The sequence below is a fragment of the Pseudopipra pipra genome, chromosome 9, assembly GCF_036250125.1.
Source record: "Pseudopipra pipra isolate bDixPip1 chromosome 9, bDixPip1.hap1, whole genome shotgun sequence".
Classification (NCBI taxonomy): Eukaryota; Metazoa; Chordata; class Aves; order Passeriformes; family Pipridae; genus Pseudopipra; species Pseudopipra pipra.
Window position 1 is genome coordinate 23,055,318 of NC_087557.1, and position 20,451 is coordinate 23,075,768.

Genomic DNA, 20,451 nt, shown 5'->3' on the forward strand with positions numbered 1-20,451 from the left:
TTCACAAGAAATATTCCAACGTATTTTGATGCAGAATCTGCAAAACAATTGTGGATGTTTATTTCAAGTCATTTCAGTGTATACTGCTTCCAGTTAAAACCAGAACTTCCCTGCAAAAATTCACTCTTTACTAACTTCACCTTTCGTTGGAATTCTCCTGTCAAAATAATTTCCAGATTCGTGAGGATCTTCTGAGGAAGAAAAGGTGGGGGGAAATGATCAATTAATAAAAATACAACACAAGTGCCAGATTTTATTGAGGTACTGCTTTCACATTGGTCTGTGCACCCAACAGTCACATTGGACTAAAGACAACAGTGTTCATGACATGAAGACACCACATTAAGATGGCACACAGGGAAAGCTTCAAATAAAGTTTGGTCAACATGGTGTGCCAAATTCTGCTCTGCTTGACAACTGTGTCATCTCACTGGGATTGCACAGGGTAAAGACAACGACTTGCATGAAAACGACTGACAGCAGTAGCTGGAATGTGCAAATCAAAACATACTATTTCTCAGTACAGAACCATACACAAACATATGCAGGCACAGCTTCAGATTGGCCTCTGGTTATCCACAGTAGCTGTAATAGCCAGGAAACACCTCTGGAAGAGTGAGTCAGGTTCTCAGTCACAGTCCATCCTTGCAGCTTAGGAAATCTCTTGAAGCCATTTGGCTTTGTCAGCAGCTTGTTCTGGTGGGGGCCTTGTGAAGGATGCAGCTCTGTATCTGCAAAATACCAATCAGAGTTCAGAACTAGACTGAAGAGGGGAAGCGTTTTTTCCTCTGCTGCTTAGCAGAGTTGATAAGAAGATCCTACAAAAAAACCAGAGCAAACCACGGAGCTCAATCCATTTCACTGGCATTACTTCTTTCCAAGTATGTCTTTCTATTCCCAACCTTTATGATGTGAAGAACACCTCTGAGGGGTATTACCACAGCTATGGAACACTAAATGCCTCCTCTGGGGGTGTATGTGGATGGGTAGCTCTGCTGATGCTCCTATGCTGTGAAAGGGAGGATTTCCCCTTGCCTGTGGCAAAGGCTCAAGGCAAAATGAGGCTAAAACAAAAAAAAAAAAGGCTTAGCAAACAGAGTCATTCATCTAACATTTCTGTGCAGTGCCTTGTGGAAAATGCATCACTAATACCTACATTAAACCATACATTTAATTTCTTTTTAATGATAGACATACTCACAATGTGTGCCTTTAATCCTGAAAGACACCAGAATATATTCCAAACTACACTTGAGAAATTTCTTTACAAATAAATTACTCTACTGCTCATTAAAGGAGGATTGATTCTGAGGTGAAGCACAACAGCTGTTGGTACAGATGGGATTTAGAAGCAAATGCTCTTCTGGATATGCAAAAAAATGGACATGCACTGAAGTCTGGCTGGAAAACTTCAGCTAATTCAGCTACTGACAGAAGTTCTGAAGCATGAAATTTTGGATTCAAGGCAGATGGCAACTGGCAGCAAAGAGCATCCTAACCAGCAAAGAACATCACTTCAGTACTCGTTCATTAAGAGGAATGATGCTTATCTGAATTATCAGTGATGCCTTCTGTAGATTCTGGATTTTTTTCTGCTTAAAGCTCTGAAGATGGTTATACATTCCTGACCAACTTAAATGAAAACATGAGACGTACACATAAACATAGACTTGTCTCCTCCTCAGGACTGCCATCTGGCTGACTGCAGGCTCAGGATGAGCCAAGAGGGCAAACCCCAGCCTGGGCATGATAAACACTGACCAACCAGCTGGTCAGGAGAGGGGATTATCCCACTGTATTTAGCCTTGGTGAGGCTCACACTGAATACAGGAGGCAGTTCTGGGCTCTACAAGTTAAGAAGAATGTTAAGGTACTCAAAAGCATCCAGTGGAGGGCAACAAAGCTGGAGAAAGGGCTGGAAAGATGGCTGGAAGGAGCAGTGCCTGAGGACTTTGGACTTGTCTAGTTTGGGGACAAGGAGGCTGAGAGGTGACCTCTCTCCAGCTTCCTGAGGAGGGGAATGTGGCAGAGACTGGTGAGGCCCTGGCACAGATTGCCCAGAGAAACTGGCTGCCCCATCCCTAAAGTGTTCAAGGCCAGGTTGGATGGGGCTTTGAGCAACCTGGTCTAGTGGAAGGTGTCCCTGCCCATGGCAGGGGGTTGGAATGAAATGACCTTAAAGTCCCTTCCAACCCAAATCGTGCTGTGATTCTGTGATCTCTTCTCCCTAGTATCCAGTGATAGGGTGCATGGGAATGGTTCAAAGCTGCATCAGGAGAGGTTTAGACTGGACATTAGGAAGCATTTCTTTATTACTTAGTCAAATATTCTCCCTTATGTATATTTGAGGATTTGGTTTCTCCTTTTTTATTGCATCTCACCTTTTTTATTTCAGAACACTTCTCCAGGGCACTGAGATAATTCTGAAAGGTAGTTTTGCCCCAGTGTCTTGCAACCCTTCCCAGGGTGGTGTCATTCATAAATTTTATACATATCCTCCTTAGTCTTTCAGCCAAGCTCTTACTATTGAACTGGGATAGAGCACTGAGACATCCTTCTTCCCTCCAAAAATGTGTTTGAGAATGAGTCACTGAAAACTTCTCTTTGATTGCATTTTCATAAAGATCTGTAGTCATAGCCACTTGTTCTCACTTATCTGATAGGCAAAATTACCTTGACAAAGAGAGAAATTACACTGGTTTGTCGTGATTTGTCTTCATGAAATCTGTGTCACATTTTTCTTGTGCGTAACTCAATTGTTCAATAATGCAATATGTTATCAATCTAAGTTAGAAGCAATGCCTCCAGCTGCCTGGTTCCTCTCCTTTCCCTTTTTAAAGCTAAAAGCTGTGTTTGCCCTTTTGCTGGAAAAGAACACACAAACAAACTTGAACTGTGTGTTGAACCACACCAGTTGTAACAGGGGTCCTGTTCCTAATTAAAACCCAATGAATTTGGCAGAGGAATTCTGCATGCTAAATCAAATCTAATTGGCACCTGTAGCTTTCTCACAGCAGTAGAAAGTGATGGAGTCTGGCTTAACACTGCAGTGTGGAGTGGCTCCCCATGACAGGTGTGGGCATGGAATCTGCAACCAGCAGAGGTGAAAAGCAGAGGACGAAAAGCAACTTGAGACCTGGAATTTCTACCAACACTTAACCATATTATCTGTTGAGGTTCAGAGAAGATCCTTGCCCCCTTTTTCCTTTTCACATAAAGTTTCCAGCTCTTCCACTGTGGACCAGGAAGAAAAAGGCTCACAGGCTAAGGACGTCGTTTTCCTGGATTTAGCTCCAAAAGAGGTCTCAGGTATTTTGAGTCTTCATGATAATGCCAGCCTCATTTTGCCAACACAAAGAGTTGGGTAATTCACGCACAAAAAAAGGCTCTAAATTTTTTGGTCTTTATATAATGCACGCATTCAAACACTAGAGAAGTCCTTTGCAGCTGGCCTTTCGTTCACTCCCTGTTTCTCTCTCCCTGGAAGCAATAGTGGTCTGCAGGCTGCACTTCAGGGCACCCCAGAAACAGGAGCTTCTCTGCCACAGTGGAAGGCAGGCAAGCAGAAGCATGAGGAAATGAGAGACTCGTGGCCCTCAGAAAGCAATGCCACATTCCCAGACCTCAGCTCGTCTCAGTACTTGGCACCTGCCTCAGATATTTTCGGATTTTCTCACTACAGACGGTTTTCTGACTGCAGGATCCATTTTAGTCTTCCCATGGCATTTTTCTCCCACAAGCCATTTCATTTGCAACAGCAGAAAAAAAACGTGTGGAGGTGGTTGGGAGTTTTGAAATGAATTTTGTTACGCTGAAGTATTTTTATGAGGACCAGCAGCCCAAACCAACCCGTTGTGCCCATAAAGAGCACTGAGAAAGGTGCATTGGCACTTGGGATGCACAGGGTGGCTTTTTTTAAGGGTACAAGAGAAAATACATGAAGTAGGGAACTCCTGACACATTCCCTTTCCTGCTTATCTGAGAACAACCTGCTGAGCAAGGAGGACCTCTTATTTTTCCTGTGACAGACACTGCTGATCTGCAGCTGTTCTCACATTCTGTGCCTGCCTAGCCATGAGCTTTCACCCCCTGCAGAAAGTAAAATGTGTGTTTCATGCCACCTGAAGTCCTTTGCATTATTGATAAATTCCTCTTAAGCCTGAAGTACAACTCATCTCTCCTGGCATACATTTTAAATACTCTTTTGCATGGTCTGTGTCATAGGCAGTATGACCTTTAAACAGGATTTCAGCATTGGTTTTTATCAAGTTTCTGCCAAGGTAACCCCCTCCAGTTCTCTGTCAGACTTGACTCAGCACTCACAGGTGGCATCCCCCCAAAGCAAAGTATGACTAAACTGCCCAGCAGACACCTCACTGCTCTCACCCTTTGTCACACAGGAGACTTTCTAGCAGTTCATCACTAAAGAAATTCTTCTGAATAAGTTACAGTGTTTGCCTCCTTAGTATAAGCTCTGGTGCATCCAGGACAGCATCAGGGAAAGGACAAAGACAGCATAAGGAGAATATAATCTTCTCTGGCACATAACCATGATGGAGTATTCGTGTACCAGTAAATCAGGAAGAGATTTGTCTGTGGAAGGACTCTGTCCAAGTCTCTGCAGATACATCCCTGTGCAAGGGCAGCATCAGGGCAGTGTATAAATAAATCAGAGACAGTTGCCACTGCTTTTCAGAAAGTTAAAAAGAAAGAATCATGGCATTTTATGGAATCCATATAAAACAGAGTAAAGAATATACAAATACAATAGAGTAAGATGAAAATAAGTGTTCTCACAGTACCTATTTTCTTTATAGCATTGGTAGAATCCATCCAGTGCCTCTGTTTTTTAACATACTGAACTCCCTCTGGTTTCACTGTCTGTAAAACAAAAGCATTTTTAGTAGAACTAACAGCATTCTTCTTCTTTTAGTTCCAAGTAGTAATATACAGATGTGCCCACTGCACAAGAAAAAACACAGTTACTGGAATCTTCTACGATTTTTAGAGGATAGATCAAAACCATTCCACTTTCCATTTCTGAGCCTCCAGGAGGCTACAATTATTAGCATACTTGTGTTAAAAAGGAATAAACATCAAAGGGAAGAGCAGTTTAATGTAGCAGCACTGTGGTATAAGTAGGACTTATAGCAGGGAATCAGAGTGTCTGCTACAAGAAATTGCATGGGAAAAAAATCCCACATTCAAGAAAGTAAGTCAGAAATCTCAAACTTTCATTCCTCTCCAAACATGATCAGTTTGGATCACTACTGCCTTCACTGCACCTTCCACCCAGTGAGCCCAAAGTGCTGTGTGTGTGTGTGAGGAGGTTTCTCCGCATGAAAGAAATGTTACCCATGTTTGACAGAAAGATTAAAGTGATGACATGAGCAAATAAAGCCATTTTTAGTCAGGCATTTCACCAGTTGCCCAGAAAATCTGTAGTTCTGGCAGCTCCCATCTTTTGAGCCTGTGCTTTTGACACTTAGTAGCATTCAAATGTTTTCCAGAGCACAACTTCACAGGTTAAAGTAAGTAATAGTTTATTACAATTCCACTGGCTAACTGATCCAGACACCTGCTTGGAGCAGAATGGCTGGAATCTTTGGATTCAGTGCAGACAACTCGAGTTTGCCCAACTGCTCAGAATAACTAAAGCAAAGGCAGCCCTGCAGGGAGGGACAAGAGATGCTCTGCCAGCATCACTGATACCTGCTGACAGCCGGGAAAGCAAAGCTCTAGAAGGACTTTCCTGACCACACTTTAAATTCAATTTATTTTCTTTCTTACCTGATATTCATTCTTTCATTCCTTTCCCATTTTCCTCGTTCTGTTTCCCACCCTAATTTCCTGCTACTGTGCTTCCCATGCTATTCCCTGTATCCATGAACAACAGCTCATACTTTGAGTCCCTCCTCTCACTTTTCACTGCCCTAAATCTCCACTTGCTTCCCACCCTCCAGGCTCCCTCTCCATGTCCCCAAGCAGCCTGACCCTGCTCTCCAGCCCCCCCACAGTCACTGCTCCACTCCCTGGCCCTCCAAGGCTTTCTCCATCCCCTCTGGAATTGTTGCATCCCTGCTCTGCTGCTCTCAGCTCCATTAGTCCCAAGCCTTTTCCACATGCTCCTGGCACATTCAGGTGCTTGCAGTTTTCTCCTTTATCTACCAGCTCCAAACCTCTCCCTGCTCCCTCCTCTCATCTAAGTCTCCTCATGGAGCTCATCAATCTTCCTCACAAGCCAAGTTTCCTTATATTTCCCAACACCCTCCAGCCCAACACTGTCTTGGACCTCATCTTCCACTTTTCCACTGCTTGGGCCAACACAAAGAACAAAGAGAATTGAAAAGATAAGCTTAACAGGGCAAGGTACTTCTGTAGGAGAAAGTGTATAGGGAAGGGATTAAAAAACAGGTTCCCTGAATCCAAAACAGAAGAAAAGTTGAGAATTCTAGTATTTTAATTAAAAAAACCCAAACATCTGACACAAAGCAAATTGGGTAAAGGAATTATTTGGTTTTGAGGTGTTTTGAAAGTTGCACTTTATTTTGTTTGAATTGAACAAGCTGCAGTTTGGTTTCAAAGATGTCAAAATGGGATTTAAGCCAAGATCTCAGTTGAAACCAACTACATGAGTTATTTCAGCTGTGATAAAAAACAAACAGAAAAAGTAAAAAAAGAAAAAAAATTCTACGCACTTATAGAGGAAGGCACCTTATTTTTGAAGCCTACACCAGTTATAGGTATCTTTGCAGTAAAAAACCTGATTTAATGAGCTGCAAAAATCTCACTGCTACAAGAAGGTTTCGGAAATTTAAAAGCTAAGGAGTCCAATAAAAACATTTCCAAATTTAATCTTTCCTAGTGATGTACCCTCCACTAAATTTGAATTCTCAGGTCCAAACCAGAAAATTTCTTCTTCTTTTTTTTTTTTTTTTTTTTGAACAGTTGAGCCCATTTGGCTGATTTTTCCCCATATACAAATCTGAGGCAGATGACTGGTGAAGACAAAAGTAGCCTGACTGGGGAAAATTTAAGGCCAGCTACCAGAAGATCATATAGTTGCCATTATTGATAAACCTGGAAAGCAAAGTTACCAGTGCACACTCCAAAAGTCAAGCAGTGTGTCTGAATTCAGACAGCAGCTACCTGCTTTCAGAACCAAGAGTCAGGTAATTCTGAACTAAGAAGGGGAATGTGTGATACTTCGGTACCTTTTCATCAAAATATCTGAATATCTCAAGTATTTGCATCATGCCCCATGAGGAATCTTTAATTAAGGAGAGAAATAGGGACAGGAAGGTCATCTGGCTATTTTTCAAGCTGAGTTTTTCCGTTTAATTAAATGAAACCATGAACTTTTGCATACTATGATGTCATTGCTTTGCAAGAACAAGAAATTAATAACTTCTATTAAAGCACATTTTTCCCAGCACTTCTGATTAATTTACAAGGTCACAGTTCTCTTCACACTCCAACCCAAAGGTCCCTGCTGTCTGACTCTGAATGCATTACAGAGGTCCTCCTGTGCTAAGTTTTAAGGGAAAATGCCAGTTACCATCATAAAATACAATTTGCTATTCTTGCTTTGCAGTGATATGGAACACCTCACCTCAAAGGTCTTCCCAGATCTGGAAGAAATACAGGGGCAACTCAGAAAATGTGTTTGAAAACTTTTAAGTCACCAAGGTGGAGAGTCTCTATCTACCTTTTATACCTCTGATGGCAAGGCCCATCCTAAGGAGCCAGCAGAGATCGTCCCTCCTCTCCCATCAGCTGCCTACCCAAGGGAAGTATGTGTGCATCTTTCCCCAGAGCTGAGCAGATGTGCCTTTAGATTCCTCCTTTTCTGCCTGTTTACCTCCTCTCCTGACAATTAGGCAATGTTTCCTCAGCCCTCCTTGTCTCCAGCACTGGGGGATGTTCCAGCATTATTCACTTGGCCTTAATGAAACACTTGCAATCTTTTGACTTCTTAGTTCCCTACATTCTGAAGGGGATAAACCTTTTGAACAAAGAGAAGCTTTTGGTTAGAAGAACAAAGCATATGGCCCTTCTACCTTGGATAAATCCATGTTTGAGTGCTCAGGGCATGGATTTCTTTGGCACCTTTTTTTACCAGCATTATAGTTTTCCAGCCTTCAAGTGGGAGAAACAGCAACATTAAAAAATGAGTTCAAAGGAAAAATCCTTTCTCTCAGAAAGAGCTTAAAGAGGAAAGAAAGAGCTTAAAGAGCAACTTGTATAATTAAAAAGCAAGTTCACTATGCTAAGAGGAAGTATGCTCCAAGGATTTGAGTAGTCTTGGTCTCAACTCCTGTGTCAAGCCAGTCTTAGAGCTGGTTTTTAGAGGTAATGTAAGCAAAAGGACGAAGGTCTTCTGGTTAGTGATGTCCCTTCAAAATTCCACTGGACATTAATGTCTAAACTGACACAAAGCATTAAAAATATGACAGTTCTGTCTCTGGGGAGATGGGTTATAGCATCTCCCTACTTCAGTAAGGCAGCTTTGAGGATAGAGAGGGACAGCTGAGAAGCCCTTTGACACTTGGGCAAGGCAGAACATCAGCTCTCAAGCCAAAGCCTGTGTGAACCTCACATTGTAAGCAGAGTGCAAACAATGAAAAAGCAAGGTGTAAAGAGCTGAGACTGTCTGTAAAAGGAGAGGATTTCACTGAAAGAGTAATAAAGTACATTGCTGCTTTTTACTGAGAAATACTTGATCTGACAAGACACTAGGCTGTCAATTCCTTGAAATGCAGGGTCTTCTCATTTGCCTGTTCAGACTGTCTTGCATATTAGGGATCAACTCTGCACTCTACACTATGATACTACAAATAGAACTGTGTAACTCCAGTAACATTTAAGGGGTTTTTCCTTCTCTATACCAGTGACTGAGCTCATTTTTCTTGAAATTCAGTGTTCAGATTAAAATGTTAATTTTTGCTAGGGCTAAAACATCCTTAGTTAACTCAGGAACCCAGTCTGTAATAGCACCAGCAGAGGCTGGTGTTATTGAAGACCATTTGTCCAAGACTAAACAGAGGCAAATTCCAGTTGATCTGCCTTTTGCAGAGTCAGAAACTTTAATAAAGGCTTCACATCCACTTTATTGATAAATTTATGAACAATCTTGAAACTATTTCTGTAAAAATTCAACTATTCCACTTCTTTCTTTAGGGGATCTTGGATGAGCCCACAGAACCATGACCAACTTTAACTATTCCATGAGGTAGGAAAGGCATACAATAATCAATTGTGTGTTTAATGAAGTACAAAACTCTAACTGAGCTGATGTATTATGCATGAAATTGAACACAATAAAAAATACTGCCTTCAGAAATGAATGCTCTCTGAATGCTCCAGGGATACAGATGTTGCACAACACCTAATGTGCCACACAGCCTTCACCTAAAGGTAAGATTATGCTAGTTTAGAAAAAGCTGGGTTGAACTGAGTTCAGATAAAACTCTTGGTCCCCAGGCCTGCAGTTTCCTGAAGCTTCTAAAAACTGTTTTAATTTTTTAATTCGTTTTTATTGTCTAGATATGATTATGCTCAGATCTCAGAAGAACTGGAAGAGGAGGAGAGAGGCTGTTTTCATTGTTCCCCGGGCCTGAAAGCAGCTAACCAGTCATGTCCTCAGACACTCAGACCTAGTCATGTCCTCAGACACTCAGACCTTGCATGACTCCCATGCAAAAGAAACCCAAGGATGATGAAAACAAGCACTCAGGCTTGTCAGTGAAATCCTTCAGCATTTCACAGGCAAAGCAACTGGCTTTCAATTTCCAGCAGCCCATCTCATGAACAGCTAAAGCTACTAGGGCTTAGATGTGAAATAATTGTCATTCAGAGCAGCCAAAGAAGCAGAATAATAAAAGTGAAAAACACAGGATGAGAGCAAAGCCGAAGCGGTGTTTAAATGCAAAGCAACGGAGCCTGAACAAAGCCCCAAAGCACACAGGAGATGGCTGGGAAGAGGCAAAGATCTCCCAGCTTCCTGGGCTCATAACATTTGGAATCGTGAGATGGGATGCCTGCAGGAATGCTGGGTCATCAGTGGGGGAGCTTGGGATGTTGTTCACTTCATGACAGGAAAAGAGGAATACCTCTAATGCCCAAGCAGGATGTGGGTTTGCAGCGGGGTCCAACTCGGTATAGAAAGATGGAATCGTGTGGCAGCAGCACTGCAACGGCACCTGCCTCCTTCCCAGCTCCCCATGTGCCAAACACATCTGGCACAAAAATGCAAGGCATGAGGAGAACAGCACTGCTGTCCTGGCAATGGATTAAGGGCTGATGTCATAGCAGGAAAACTTGAGGGAAGAAGTTGAACTGCGACACATTGAAAAGCATAATGGCAGTCTATAATTAGAACACAACCATCTTGGAGCACCAGAGTATTTTGTTCATCCCACCCAAGAGTTTATTTAGGCTGTTCTAGGTAGCAGGTCTTATTTCCACTCTCTCTCCAGGACAAGTGTGAAGTTTTCAATTTGCAGATTAGTAGCAGTTTGCTGAATGTGTGACACTCATTTCAGCAGCTTGCTCAGCTTACACAGCTCCAAAGGGAGGCTTTGCAGTTCCTGATGGCCCAAAGAACTACTTTTAGACCAAAACCTGCATCCTCTGGAGAAAAAAATAAGACATAGGAAACTTGGTATGAAGTGGACTGTGTTAACTAGACACTCAGGAGGGGGTTTACTCTCTATAATAGGCTAAATTACAGTAACTCATTTGTCATTTACTGCCATGGAGGTAGAGAAGCATTTTAAAATAACAAATTAAAAAAACTGGAGGTGAGGGGACTTTTTTCCCAAGAATTATTCCCCTTTTTCAACTTGTTCAACTTCCAATGCCTAACTAAGTAAAATATACTGAGCTCACGTTAAATGTTTTGAGTTTGGTCCGGATTTCACAGAGAAGGTAAAACAGCAGGACAGCTCCATTACATCTTGAGGTCCCCATCAGAAAGAAAATACACACTGTTGGACTTCTCCACATCCATTTAAAGACAGAATAAGACTTTTCCTCTGCAGCTGATTATGTACATCAAAAACAACAGGTCTTACCTGCCATCTGCAAGCTTAAACCAGTATCCAGTTTGCTGCGTGGCTTGGTGCTGATAAACAAATAACAGAGAACACACACAGTGATGATAAAAGCGAAGAGGACCACTGCTGCTATGGACAGGCCCACGAGTGCTCCAACACTAGGAGAGAAAAACAAAGAAATTAAGAGTACAAACAGCCTGGGCTAACCATTAAAACAACAGTCAGGATGATGTCTGGAGTTTACTTGTACTCAGGCCTGGGACTGACTGTGTATTTTCCTGGAAACGAAAGTTTAGAGCTCAATACTTAAACTGCACAAACTGCAGTTATTTCATTGTCCTCAGAAGGGTCAATGTCATTATACAGGAGTTGAACATCTGGCCCTTGGTGACATTTCCTGTTCCCTAGGCATGCTACTGCTGAGTCTGATTGAAAGTGTGTTTGTGAAAATCAGAAGTAATGTCATGCAGTAACCGACATCTGAAATCAAAAAGTTCTTCAGTGCAGTGCATATTCCTAGAAAAGCATAATATCACATGCACACACAGAGAGGGATTCTAGGGCTCCAGGCAGCTCAAACAACATGACTACTCAAGCTGTATTTTCAGCCTGAAAAGCTATTTTTACTGTATGAAACCCATGCAAGCCATGTTATTCGATTCTGTGAGCAGCTCTGGAGAGCAGGACAGAGTACTGTGATCACTGGTGTGCCTTTGTGTTAATGCAATAAATCTCCAGTTAAGACCGGTGAAATTCTCCCATGATCTCTGTCATGGTAAAAGGAAAACTAAAGCTGAATTAGTTTACACACAATATCAAAGGCACCAAAGAAGCAGGAACTTAATTTCTCAGGCCAAACATACAGTAATATGTAGGTTTTATCAAGATACTACTCCTGCAGGATAAAAGTTACTTTATACATCTCCCACAGGCACACAGTGAGACAGTGCATGTATATACAGAAACCTCTCCTTATTTCCAACCCTTCTTTTCAAGTCTTTTCCTAACATAAAATACTCATGATGAAATAAAGGCCTCAATACAGCACAGTCTAACCATCATTTCCTATCCCCTCCTGGGCCTTTTGATGCCTTCAGTGTTCCAGCCCCCTATTCTACAGTCCATGTCAAAGTGCTGACTTCTGGTGAAATTAAACAGCAGCCTTTTGGTCACAGATGAAGGGTCTGAGGATTGAGAATCCTTCTATTGCTGCTCTATTTACGATTTGGACAGACGTCAAAAGGAGAGAAGATAAATGAATGTTCCTAATTCTACCAGCTCCATCCTCTAGTCATAAATATGCCTTTATATATCACTGCTATCAGTGAGAAGTCAGCTCTACTGTGGCCTTGCAGAGATATAGGAAGAACTGTGCCTTGGGATGTTTTTATGAATTTTAAATTCAAGCTACTACAAAGCTTCTCCACGAGCTCCCATAGCACCAGCAGACAGATTTGTCCACAGGAGAAACTCTTAAAACCATCAGCATGAGAACAGCAGATATCAGAATGACTTTATCATGAGTTATTGGTCAGGTTCATTAATGAGGTTTGTGCAACATTTAGCTCCACTTTAGCATAAATAAAATAATTTGTTATCAGCAAAATGACCAGTTCTGGAAAGAACAGCTTTACTCTTCTGAAGATTTGTCATGGTGTTTATCATCTGCATGAACAAGGGTGTTGTTATGTGTTTGTGCATATATGCACATATCAAGCAAATTTTTCCTTCTTGTTTTTTGGCTCAAACAAAATCTGCAGGCAAGCAATATTCTGCTTAATATGGAATCCGAGTATGACCCTACAGTCAGAGATCTCAGCTGGGTTCTGGCCTCATTTTTGCATTTTCACTTGGAACACCTTGACCCAAATAGACAAAACAGAAGAAATATACACCACTACAGGAGGCTGAATAGCCGTTTGAACCAAGTAATACAAACAAGCTCTTCAGAAACACGTATCTGTGCTTTTTTTGTTGTGAAAATACAAGCTATGTTGTAAGATTCCATTTAAATTACATTCTGCAGTGCAGTACTAAGGAGGTTGCTCACCACTGTCCAAACACTCAGCAGAGTCAGCTGTCCTAAAGCTGAAGAGATCAAGCACATATTAATGATTACAGGTTTTTCTCTTCAGGCATCTGTTACCTCTCAGCTGTAGCTCTCCTCCATGCAGTTGTAGAAGATGACATTAACAGCACAGTTGTGTAATGTACAGCACAATGCACCCCCAGCATCACTACACAACTTGGGTAAGATGCTTTGGGAGTTACAAATGACAAAGAAAAATAGTTCCTGAAGAACTCTCCAGGTTAAAGACATCACAGTGTATGTGCCACCAAAAGTGTTTGTCGTGCTCCAGCAGCAACATGAAAAGATCTCATCCAAAACATGGAGATCAGCAGCACAAAACCAAACAGACACTCTGGATTCCACTTCCTAAATGAATCAGAAATCAGAATTCAATTTGTACTTACTCTTTTTAAACACACAATATTTCAATACCAAACTGTTGTCAAAGTGCTGAAGCCATCAACCCACTTAGAAGGTATGGTTAAGTTCCTTAAGATTAATTTTGGGTTAAAGTTGGAGAATGGGTGGTTATTTCTTAATTTATTTAATTCAGAAGAATTTTGTGTTTTCCATAGTTCTAAACACTGATGTTTCTTAACCAGGATCTTTTCTTTCTATTTTTGCAGTTAAAGCTGTTATCGAAAACAAACTTAGCCCTCACTAAAACCATTTTGCCATTTTCCAGCCTTTACTTTAAACATGAGCTGTCTGAAGCCCTCAGCAGTCCACATGGTAACCATCTACAGGTTTCTGGGTGTATCTTCAAGATCAGACTTCTGACAGCAGAGACACTCAACAAGCAATTTAAAAAGTCCTTCTTGCCCACAGCTGTGGCCCCATTAGCAAGTGAAAACCTCTGCACTGACAACCCACCCAACCTGAAAGCAATGATCAAGCATAAAAATGGCATTGAAGGCCTGGCAGTATTCACTCAATGCTTTGAACGTGAGCAATGTTAGGTTTGCTAGAAGATCCAAACAGAACTCTCCCAAGTTACTTTCCACATACAATAAAGATACAGCCACACCACACATTTCAGTGACACACCAAGTGCCACATCCAGGCCTGCAGCACAGCCAAAGGCTTTGCTCAGCAGAGGCTCCACTTGCCAGCAGCCTCCCCAGGGCTCCCCAGGCTGCTGTCCAGGGAGCTGCTTAGTGGGTCATTGACATTTCTGTTGGTGGATGCTCAGCACCACACACCCACTGTTACTTTTAGTTGATAAAATTAGTCCATCCACACCAAGAACAGCCAGGGAAACTTTAAATATTGGCTAAGCAGATGCAGTGTTGCCCACTGGTACACCAAAAGGAAGCTCATGAGTCATCTGATCCCAGTGAATCAAATGTTCCTAATGCCATTGTTGCAGTGACGTGTTGTCTGTAGTATTTGCAAAGCAAACAGATAAATATACTCAAGAGACTGAAAGAGTGGGCATAGAGGAACAAAAGACTTGCTATTTTGGAAAGCCAAAACGGACTCCTGGAGATCTGTACAGCCAAGCAAAGCTTGGCCTCAGCATTAGGTCAAGAGTATTAATTAATAAAGCATTTTGAACAACATCTATATGTGGCCTGACAAAATTTTAATCAAATATATGTTATTATATGAAACTAAAAAGATACAGCTTTGGAATGGAGCTATAATTCTATTTGATACTGACAGATGCCATTAAATTTGCAAAATAAAACTTAACCGAAGAGTGCCAAAAAAAATTCTAAAAATCTTTTAAAACAATGAGAAACAAAAAGGCTGAATTTAACTGCAGCAGTTCAGTACAAATACTACATGTTCAGCATTTCTTTCCTTCCACTCAGCTTGGGAGGCAAAGCAGATGTGATGACTGCATGTACGTGCACAGCACACAGCTCTGGAGGCTGAGCTGCTCAGTGTTTTGCTCACTAGACTTTTTTAGCATCTGTGTTCTGTTGTTTCCAATGCTGCATAACCTTCTGGTGAAATCTGCATACCCCTGCCTTTTCCTAATGTTGCCTTCCCTGTTCCATGGGCTCCTGACTGTTGTAAGAGAGCAAAAATGCACCCTTCACTCTTCTTTGCTGAGGTCAGCTTTTCAAGAAATACGTTCTAACAAAGAGAAAAAAAAGATACGGTATTATTTCATTTTAAATACCAGCAAAAAAAAAAAAACAAACCACAAGAAAGAATAATATTAATTACATAGAATAAATTCTGGTGAAAATATGAAATGTGTCAGAGTTGCTCAAAGGTCTGTTATTTATGATTGTCCAACAGCTCCCAGTACAGCGGGTGTTAGGATGCACTTGTCAAATACCACAGTTTTTGCAGGAGTGGAATGGGAAAAGAAGGTTCCATGTTGCTAAGGGATAGGGCAGTGTCTGGTTCTAAACATAGTACAGGCAGTAGAGATTTGGCAAGAAAATAAAAGGAATAGCATAGGCCTGCAAGTGACTATTGCTTTAGGTTGCCCAGGCTGCTGGCTTCTCCATGACCTGCTGTTGTCAGAGCTGGCTACAGAGTGCTCTGGCAATGCCTCTCCCACAGCAGGAAAAACACAAAAGGAATATGCATAGTTTCCTGAAATTCCACCTGGTGTGTCACCAAACTGAAACAATCCCTGAAATATCACCAACCATTTGTGGTGCACTCAGTCACTGCTTTCAAACTCATGGGGGGAATCAAGCAAAGGTTTAGAAAAAGGAACCTAAAGCTCTGGAGTAAAGCAAAACTTGAAACAATTGCCCCATCAGAGCTTCCATTCCCTTTCTCAGTACATTCCATCTCCAGACTTACCTTGGCTAGTTTGGCTAACTCTTGTATAGTTTTAAGGGTTTTAAGTCTTAAAAGTGTGTCTTCAAAGGTTGCAAGAAGCATTATAAGAATTATTTTAACATATTGTTGTTACAAACCAATATAAGTAACTGCCTAAGACAAAGACAAGCAAGGCAGTGATCACCAAAACATTCTGAGAAGCCAAAAAATGTTATTGTTATGTTTTCCTCAAACTCCTAATGGAACTACCATGTGCAAATGTATACAGTTTTCAAAGTGCTGTAATATTGTAGCATTATCAGTGTTAGTAACTAAAACTTATCTGATTTGTTCCTGAAAACTCTAATGAAAACAGAAATTTCAATTCTCACCACTCAGTAACTTTGCTTAGAGAGGTAAATTGTATTAATTCACCTCTTTTCTGCAATGGATATAGATAGTTATGGCAGAATGTTATGCACAACCAAAACCCCACCCATGGCAACCTCCTTCAGTCCTTTTAGCAGTTTAGGGCCACTGTGAAAAGAAGAAGAAAAAAAAAGTCCTTAGGTTTCAAAGTTTGGGCCCAAATTTCTGACCTAGGTGGAGGCTAAGAAGTCACTTCTCAGACTCTAGAAAATCTTTGTAAAGAAAGACCCTTCAGAGAGGTGCTTCATTAAAGCCTCTGATGGGATTCAGTTCTTGGAGGTACTTTCAGAAAAGATCAAGCTTTATCAGTCTTCACTGCAGCATATCATCCACATGCAAAAGCAAAACCTTTTAAACTTAATCTTTCAGTACTTGAGAAGGTTTACTGTGATCAAAACATCAGACTACGCAAAAATATCATATAACATTAAATCAGTATTTGATAAGTGTAAAAAAGGACACTTGGAGACATCTCACATCAGAGAAGCTGAGTAATTCTGTGTCAGTCACAGTGGTGAATGGCTGGGGGACCCCATATTCAACCCACTCCTTGTAGCAGAGAAAGTAGATTTTAAATAATAATATGTTAAATATTAGACAAATTAAATGAATAAGCCCACAGTACTGGATAGCATTTATTCATGAGCCCTGAAGGAATTCACATGTGAAACTGCAAAACTGCTGGCCAAGCTGTGCACCCCATCATCACACAAGGCCACCCTAACAGAGGTCTGACAGCCTGGGAGTATAACTCCAACCTGAAACAGGGCTCTAGAGGGGAACCCAGGAACTACAGACCTGAATTCCACCCCTTGCAAGACAGAAAGGTGAGAAAAAAAAATAATATCATCAAGTCAAGAGGTAAACACAATGTCAGGGTGTTGAGTGCTGAATCTGAGCCTGAATATGAGGGACAGGTCCTTTGATGGCAAAGCCACTACTCCCATCCCCCTCCTTACCATGCTCAGCCCAGAGGAAGCTGCTGGCACTTGCAGCTTTCTGACATAAAATCTTTAATAAAAGAGTCAGCATTTCTACAAGGGGAAAACACTGCCTTGTTAACCTGCTGGAGTCTATGAGGTGTCAATAGACAGATGGACAGAGGAACCCAGTGGACAGAGTTAGATGTCTCAAAAAACCTTTTGATGAAGCCCCACACTGAAGGTGTGGCTAAAAAGACTGAACTGACACAGGCTTAGGGAAAGGTTTTGTTACAGATTTAAGGCTGTTTAAAAGAATAAGGAGCAAAGCACGAGGCTAGGTGGGCTCTTTTCAGTGTAAAGAAAAGTCACTGAGACTGACTTTTCTTCAGTATCTTCATCTATAACCGAGTGAAGAATGAAATCTGAGTTTCTGATGATCCTAAGTCCCTAGAAGTGATCAAATGCTATGAGGGCAAGGAATGCTAGAAGACTTGAGGAAAACTGAGTGAGCAGGCAAAAGTGTTGTAGATGAGTTTCAGTGTACATAACACAATGTATAAACATTACAATGTATAAACGAAACCAAGCCTACAGGGCAATGAACTCAGAATTGGCAGTTCTGAACTCAAGGAAAGTTTTACAGTCATCAATGACAGCTCACTGAAATCAGAGTCAATGTGAACCAGCAGTCAAAGACATCAACAAAAAGTTGGCCAAGAGGAAGAATTTTCAGAGCAAGGCTGGAGGCAGCATTTTGCCACTCTGTAGAACCTTGCCATACCCACATTTTGAGCATGCAACTCCAGCACTGTGGAGTGAAAAACAGCATGGATGAGATGCAAGTAAAACCATCAGTGGGGCACAGCACCTGCCCCAGTGATAATCCAAAAGGACTAAGGCTGTTCAGCTCAGAGGTGAAAGCTGAGAACCGATGCACCAAATGCGAATAAAATTTTAAACATCAAGCATAAACTGAACATGCGTTTGCTTTTCACCAAATCTCACAATACTAATAGTAGAGAGCACTTCAGAAAACTAGTGGGGAATAATATAAAACAGATAAAAGTCTGTATCTTTAAACAGCAGGCTGCCACCAGGGCTGCAGAAGCAGATGCTATAAACAAGCCCAGAAAGGGATTTGACAAAATCAAGGATATCAAGTCCATAAGAAACATAGTGAGAGCATCATGCAGAGGTGTACCAACATCCTGACACTGCCAGCGTGGATGCTGAGGAGCCCGAGGGGAATCAGGGAGCAGCCGGGCTGGCTGTGTGCAGCTCTCTGCTGGAGATACTGCCGGAGCCATGCGGACCCTCGCACTGCCCCGGGAGAGCACCAGGCTGATTATCTGTCATCTTTCAAGTGGAAAGTTACGCAGTGCTTGACTTTACCACACATGGAAAAGTAGCTAAAGTCATTGGGAACTTTATGTCCTCAGCACCTTACACGCTCGGGCCCCGAGACTGCTGTTCCTCTCACACCCGAAGGGCGGGGGACACTCGAGATGCTCCATCCAGAGGCACCGAGCGTTTCCCAGCGCTTCCTTTACGAAGACCACGAGTTGTTTCCTTCAGAAACCACCCTGGCACAAGCAAAAGTCTCTCCGAGCTGAAGATGCCGCTCTCCCGCTACTCTCGGCGGGACAAGGGCAGCCTGAAAGCGCCCGGCTACAAACACCTCACCGGCCCGCCCGGAGCCTCCCCCCCGGGCAGGCACCGCCGCGCCCCTACCTGAGCCACCACATGTAGCTGTGCTCGTAGGGGAAGAAGCTGTGGGGGTCATCGCAGCAGTACTTGACGTCCTGGAAGCCGCAGCAGAACACGGCGCGGGCGTCGCCGCCCGCCCGCGGGCAGCTGAACCCGCTCACCAGCACCTTGTCGGCGTTGAGGTAACTGCTGCACTCGGCGCTCATGGTGCCCGTGCCCGCCCGGCGACTCGGCTCGGCGGCGCCCGGGCGGGAGGGGAGGCGAGGAGAGGAGAGCAGAGGAGAGAGGCGGCCGTGGCGGGCGGGGCTGGGCGGGCAGGGGGCTGCGCTGGCGGCGGGAACCGCCGCGCCCACTCCCCCCCGGGGTCGCCACAAGGCGGGAGCGGCGGGAGTCGCCTGCGCCCTGAGGGGAGGGAATGGCGGGAAGGGGCTGCGTGCGGGGGCTGCTCCCCTCAGAGCCTGGGGCTTGGTGTTACCTCGGGGCTGGGTCACACGTCGAGCAGAGGTTTAGGGGGTCCGCCCTCACCCGTCGCCTCGGTGGGGTGTCAGGGCAGCCAAAGCAGGGAGGTCATGGAGAGGGATCCCACCTCTGTTATACTCAGAAGCCCTTGGGGGAAAAGCTTCACGTAAAACTTAATGTTTCTGAGAGATCAATCTCCTACTCTTTCCAGAGGGCATTTCAGGGTACTTTTCTTAAAAAATTGGGGCTCGAGCAGTCACTGTTACCTGTATGAAAGAGCCTCTCCTGAGGGAAGGGTAAGCAGATCTCAGCTCGAGACGACACATCTGCCTGTAGTGCACTCTCTGCATGTGATTTGGCTCGTGGAAAAAAGGGTAATAAGAAGCCTCTGGGAGAGCAATGGGACGCTTACCATCTCCTCTAGATCCAGGAGAGCCTGGATCAAGTGCTTTACCACACAAGTGACCTCCTCAAGGAAAAGTTCAGGTTTTAGAGAAAAAGGGAAGTCGTGCAATATCAATAGAGTTTGACTTGAACTAGTAAGACCGCATTAAGTCAGCCAGCACTTTACACTTTGATTTCAGGTCTTGCCTTGAGATGAACTCCAGGCAAGTGGGAGTGTCGTCTTCCAGCTGTTGGGCAAAAGTAAGAGCCAGGAGTGATGGCAGCTCAGGGGGGTGCAGCCCTGCAGGATCTGAAGGTGGACAGGCTGGTGGATGGGCACCATCAGCAGCGCCAGGCAAGGTAAGATACTGAGTCCATCCAGGAGACAGGGCAGGAGGCAAGTTACGTACAGCATAGGTCTAAAGTTCATTCAGGAGGACTAACAAGCAATCCAGCATAGCATTAGACAACACTGAGCTTAGGAAAGGTCAGGCTGCCCCAGCTGAGCTTAAATGTGGCTCCTGGACCAACGGGCAGAGGGTGTGGATGTTGTGAGGAGCCAGATGATGCTGGTCAGGGCCTGTTGGTGGCTACCTAGAGCCCTGACACTGAATCCTTCCAACTGGACTACATGCAGTCCCCCTGTATTAGACTGTACTTGCTAAAAAGTATAAATATTCTTCGGTTGCTT

The 20,451-nt window shown here is 43.1% G+C and overlaps 1 protein-coding gene across 1 annotated transcript; it reads right to left on the bottom strand.

Annotated features, from left to right (window-relative positions):
• Positions 1-233: 233 nt before the first annotated feature.
• On the bottom strand, positions 234-19,275 carry SHISAL2A (shisa like 2A). The gene is made up of 3 exons (XM_064665219.1): positions 18,942-19,275; positions 11,076-11,215; positions 234-731 (listed from the first exon to the last, which is right to left on the bottom strand). The coding sequence occupies exons 1-3, from the start codon at positions 19,121-19,123 to the stop codon at positions 511-513; spliced, it is 543 nt and encodes a 180-aa protein (XP_064521289.1). The 5' UTR covers positions 19,124-19,275; the 3' UTR covers positions 234-510.
• Positions 19,276-20,451: the final 1,176 nt, after the last annotated feature.

Coding starts and splice junctions, on each gene's coding strand:
- SHISAL2A (XM_064665219.1), bottom strand. CDS start 19,123: ATGAGCGCCGAGTGCAGCAGTTACCTCAACGCCGACAAGGTGCTGGTG. Junction 11,216..18,941: donor AGCTACATGTGGTGGCTCAG/GTAGGGGCGCGG, acceptor TTTCTCTCCTAG/TGTTGGAGCACTCGTGGGCC. Junction 732..11,075: donor TTTAAGCTTGCAGATGGCAG/GTAAGACCTGTT, acceptor GGTATTTTGCAG/ATACAGAGCTGCATCCTTCA.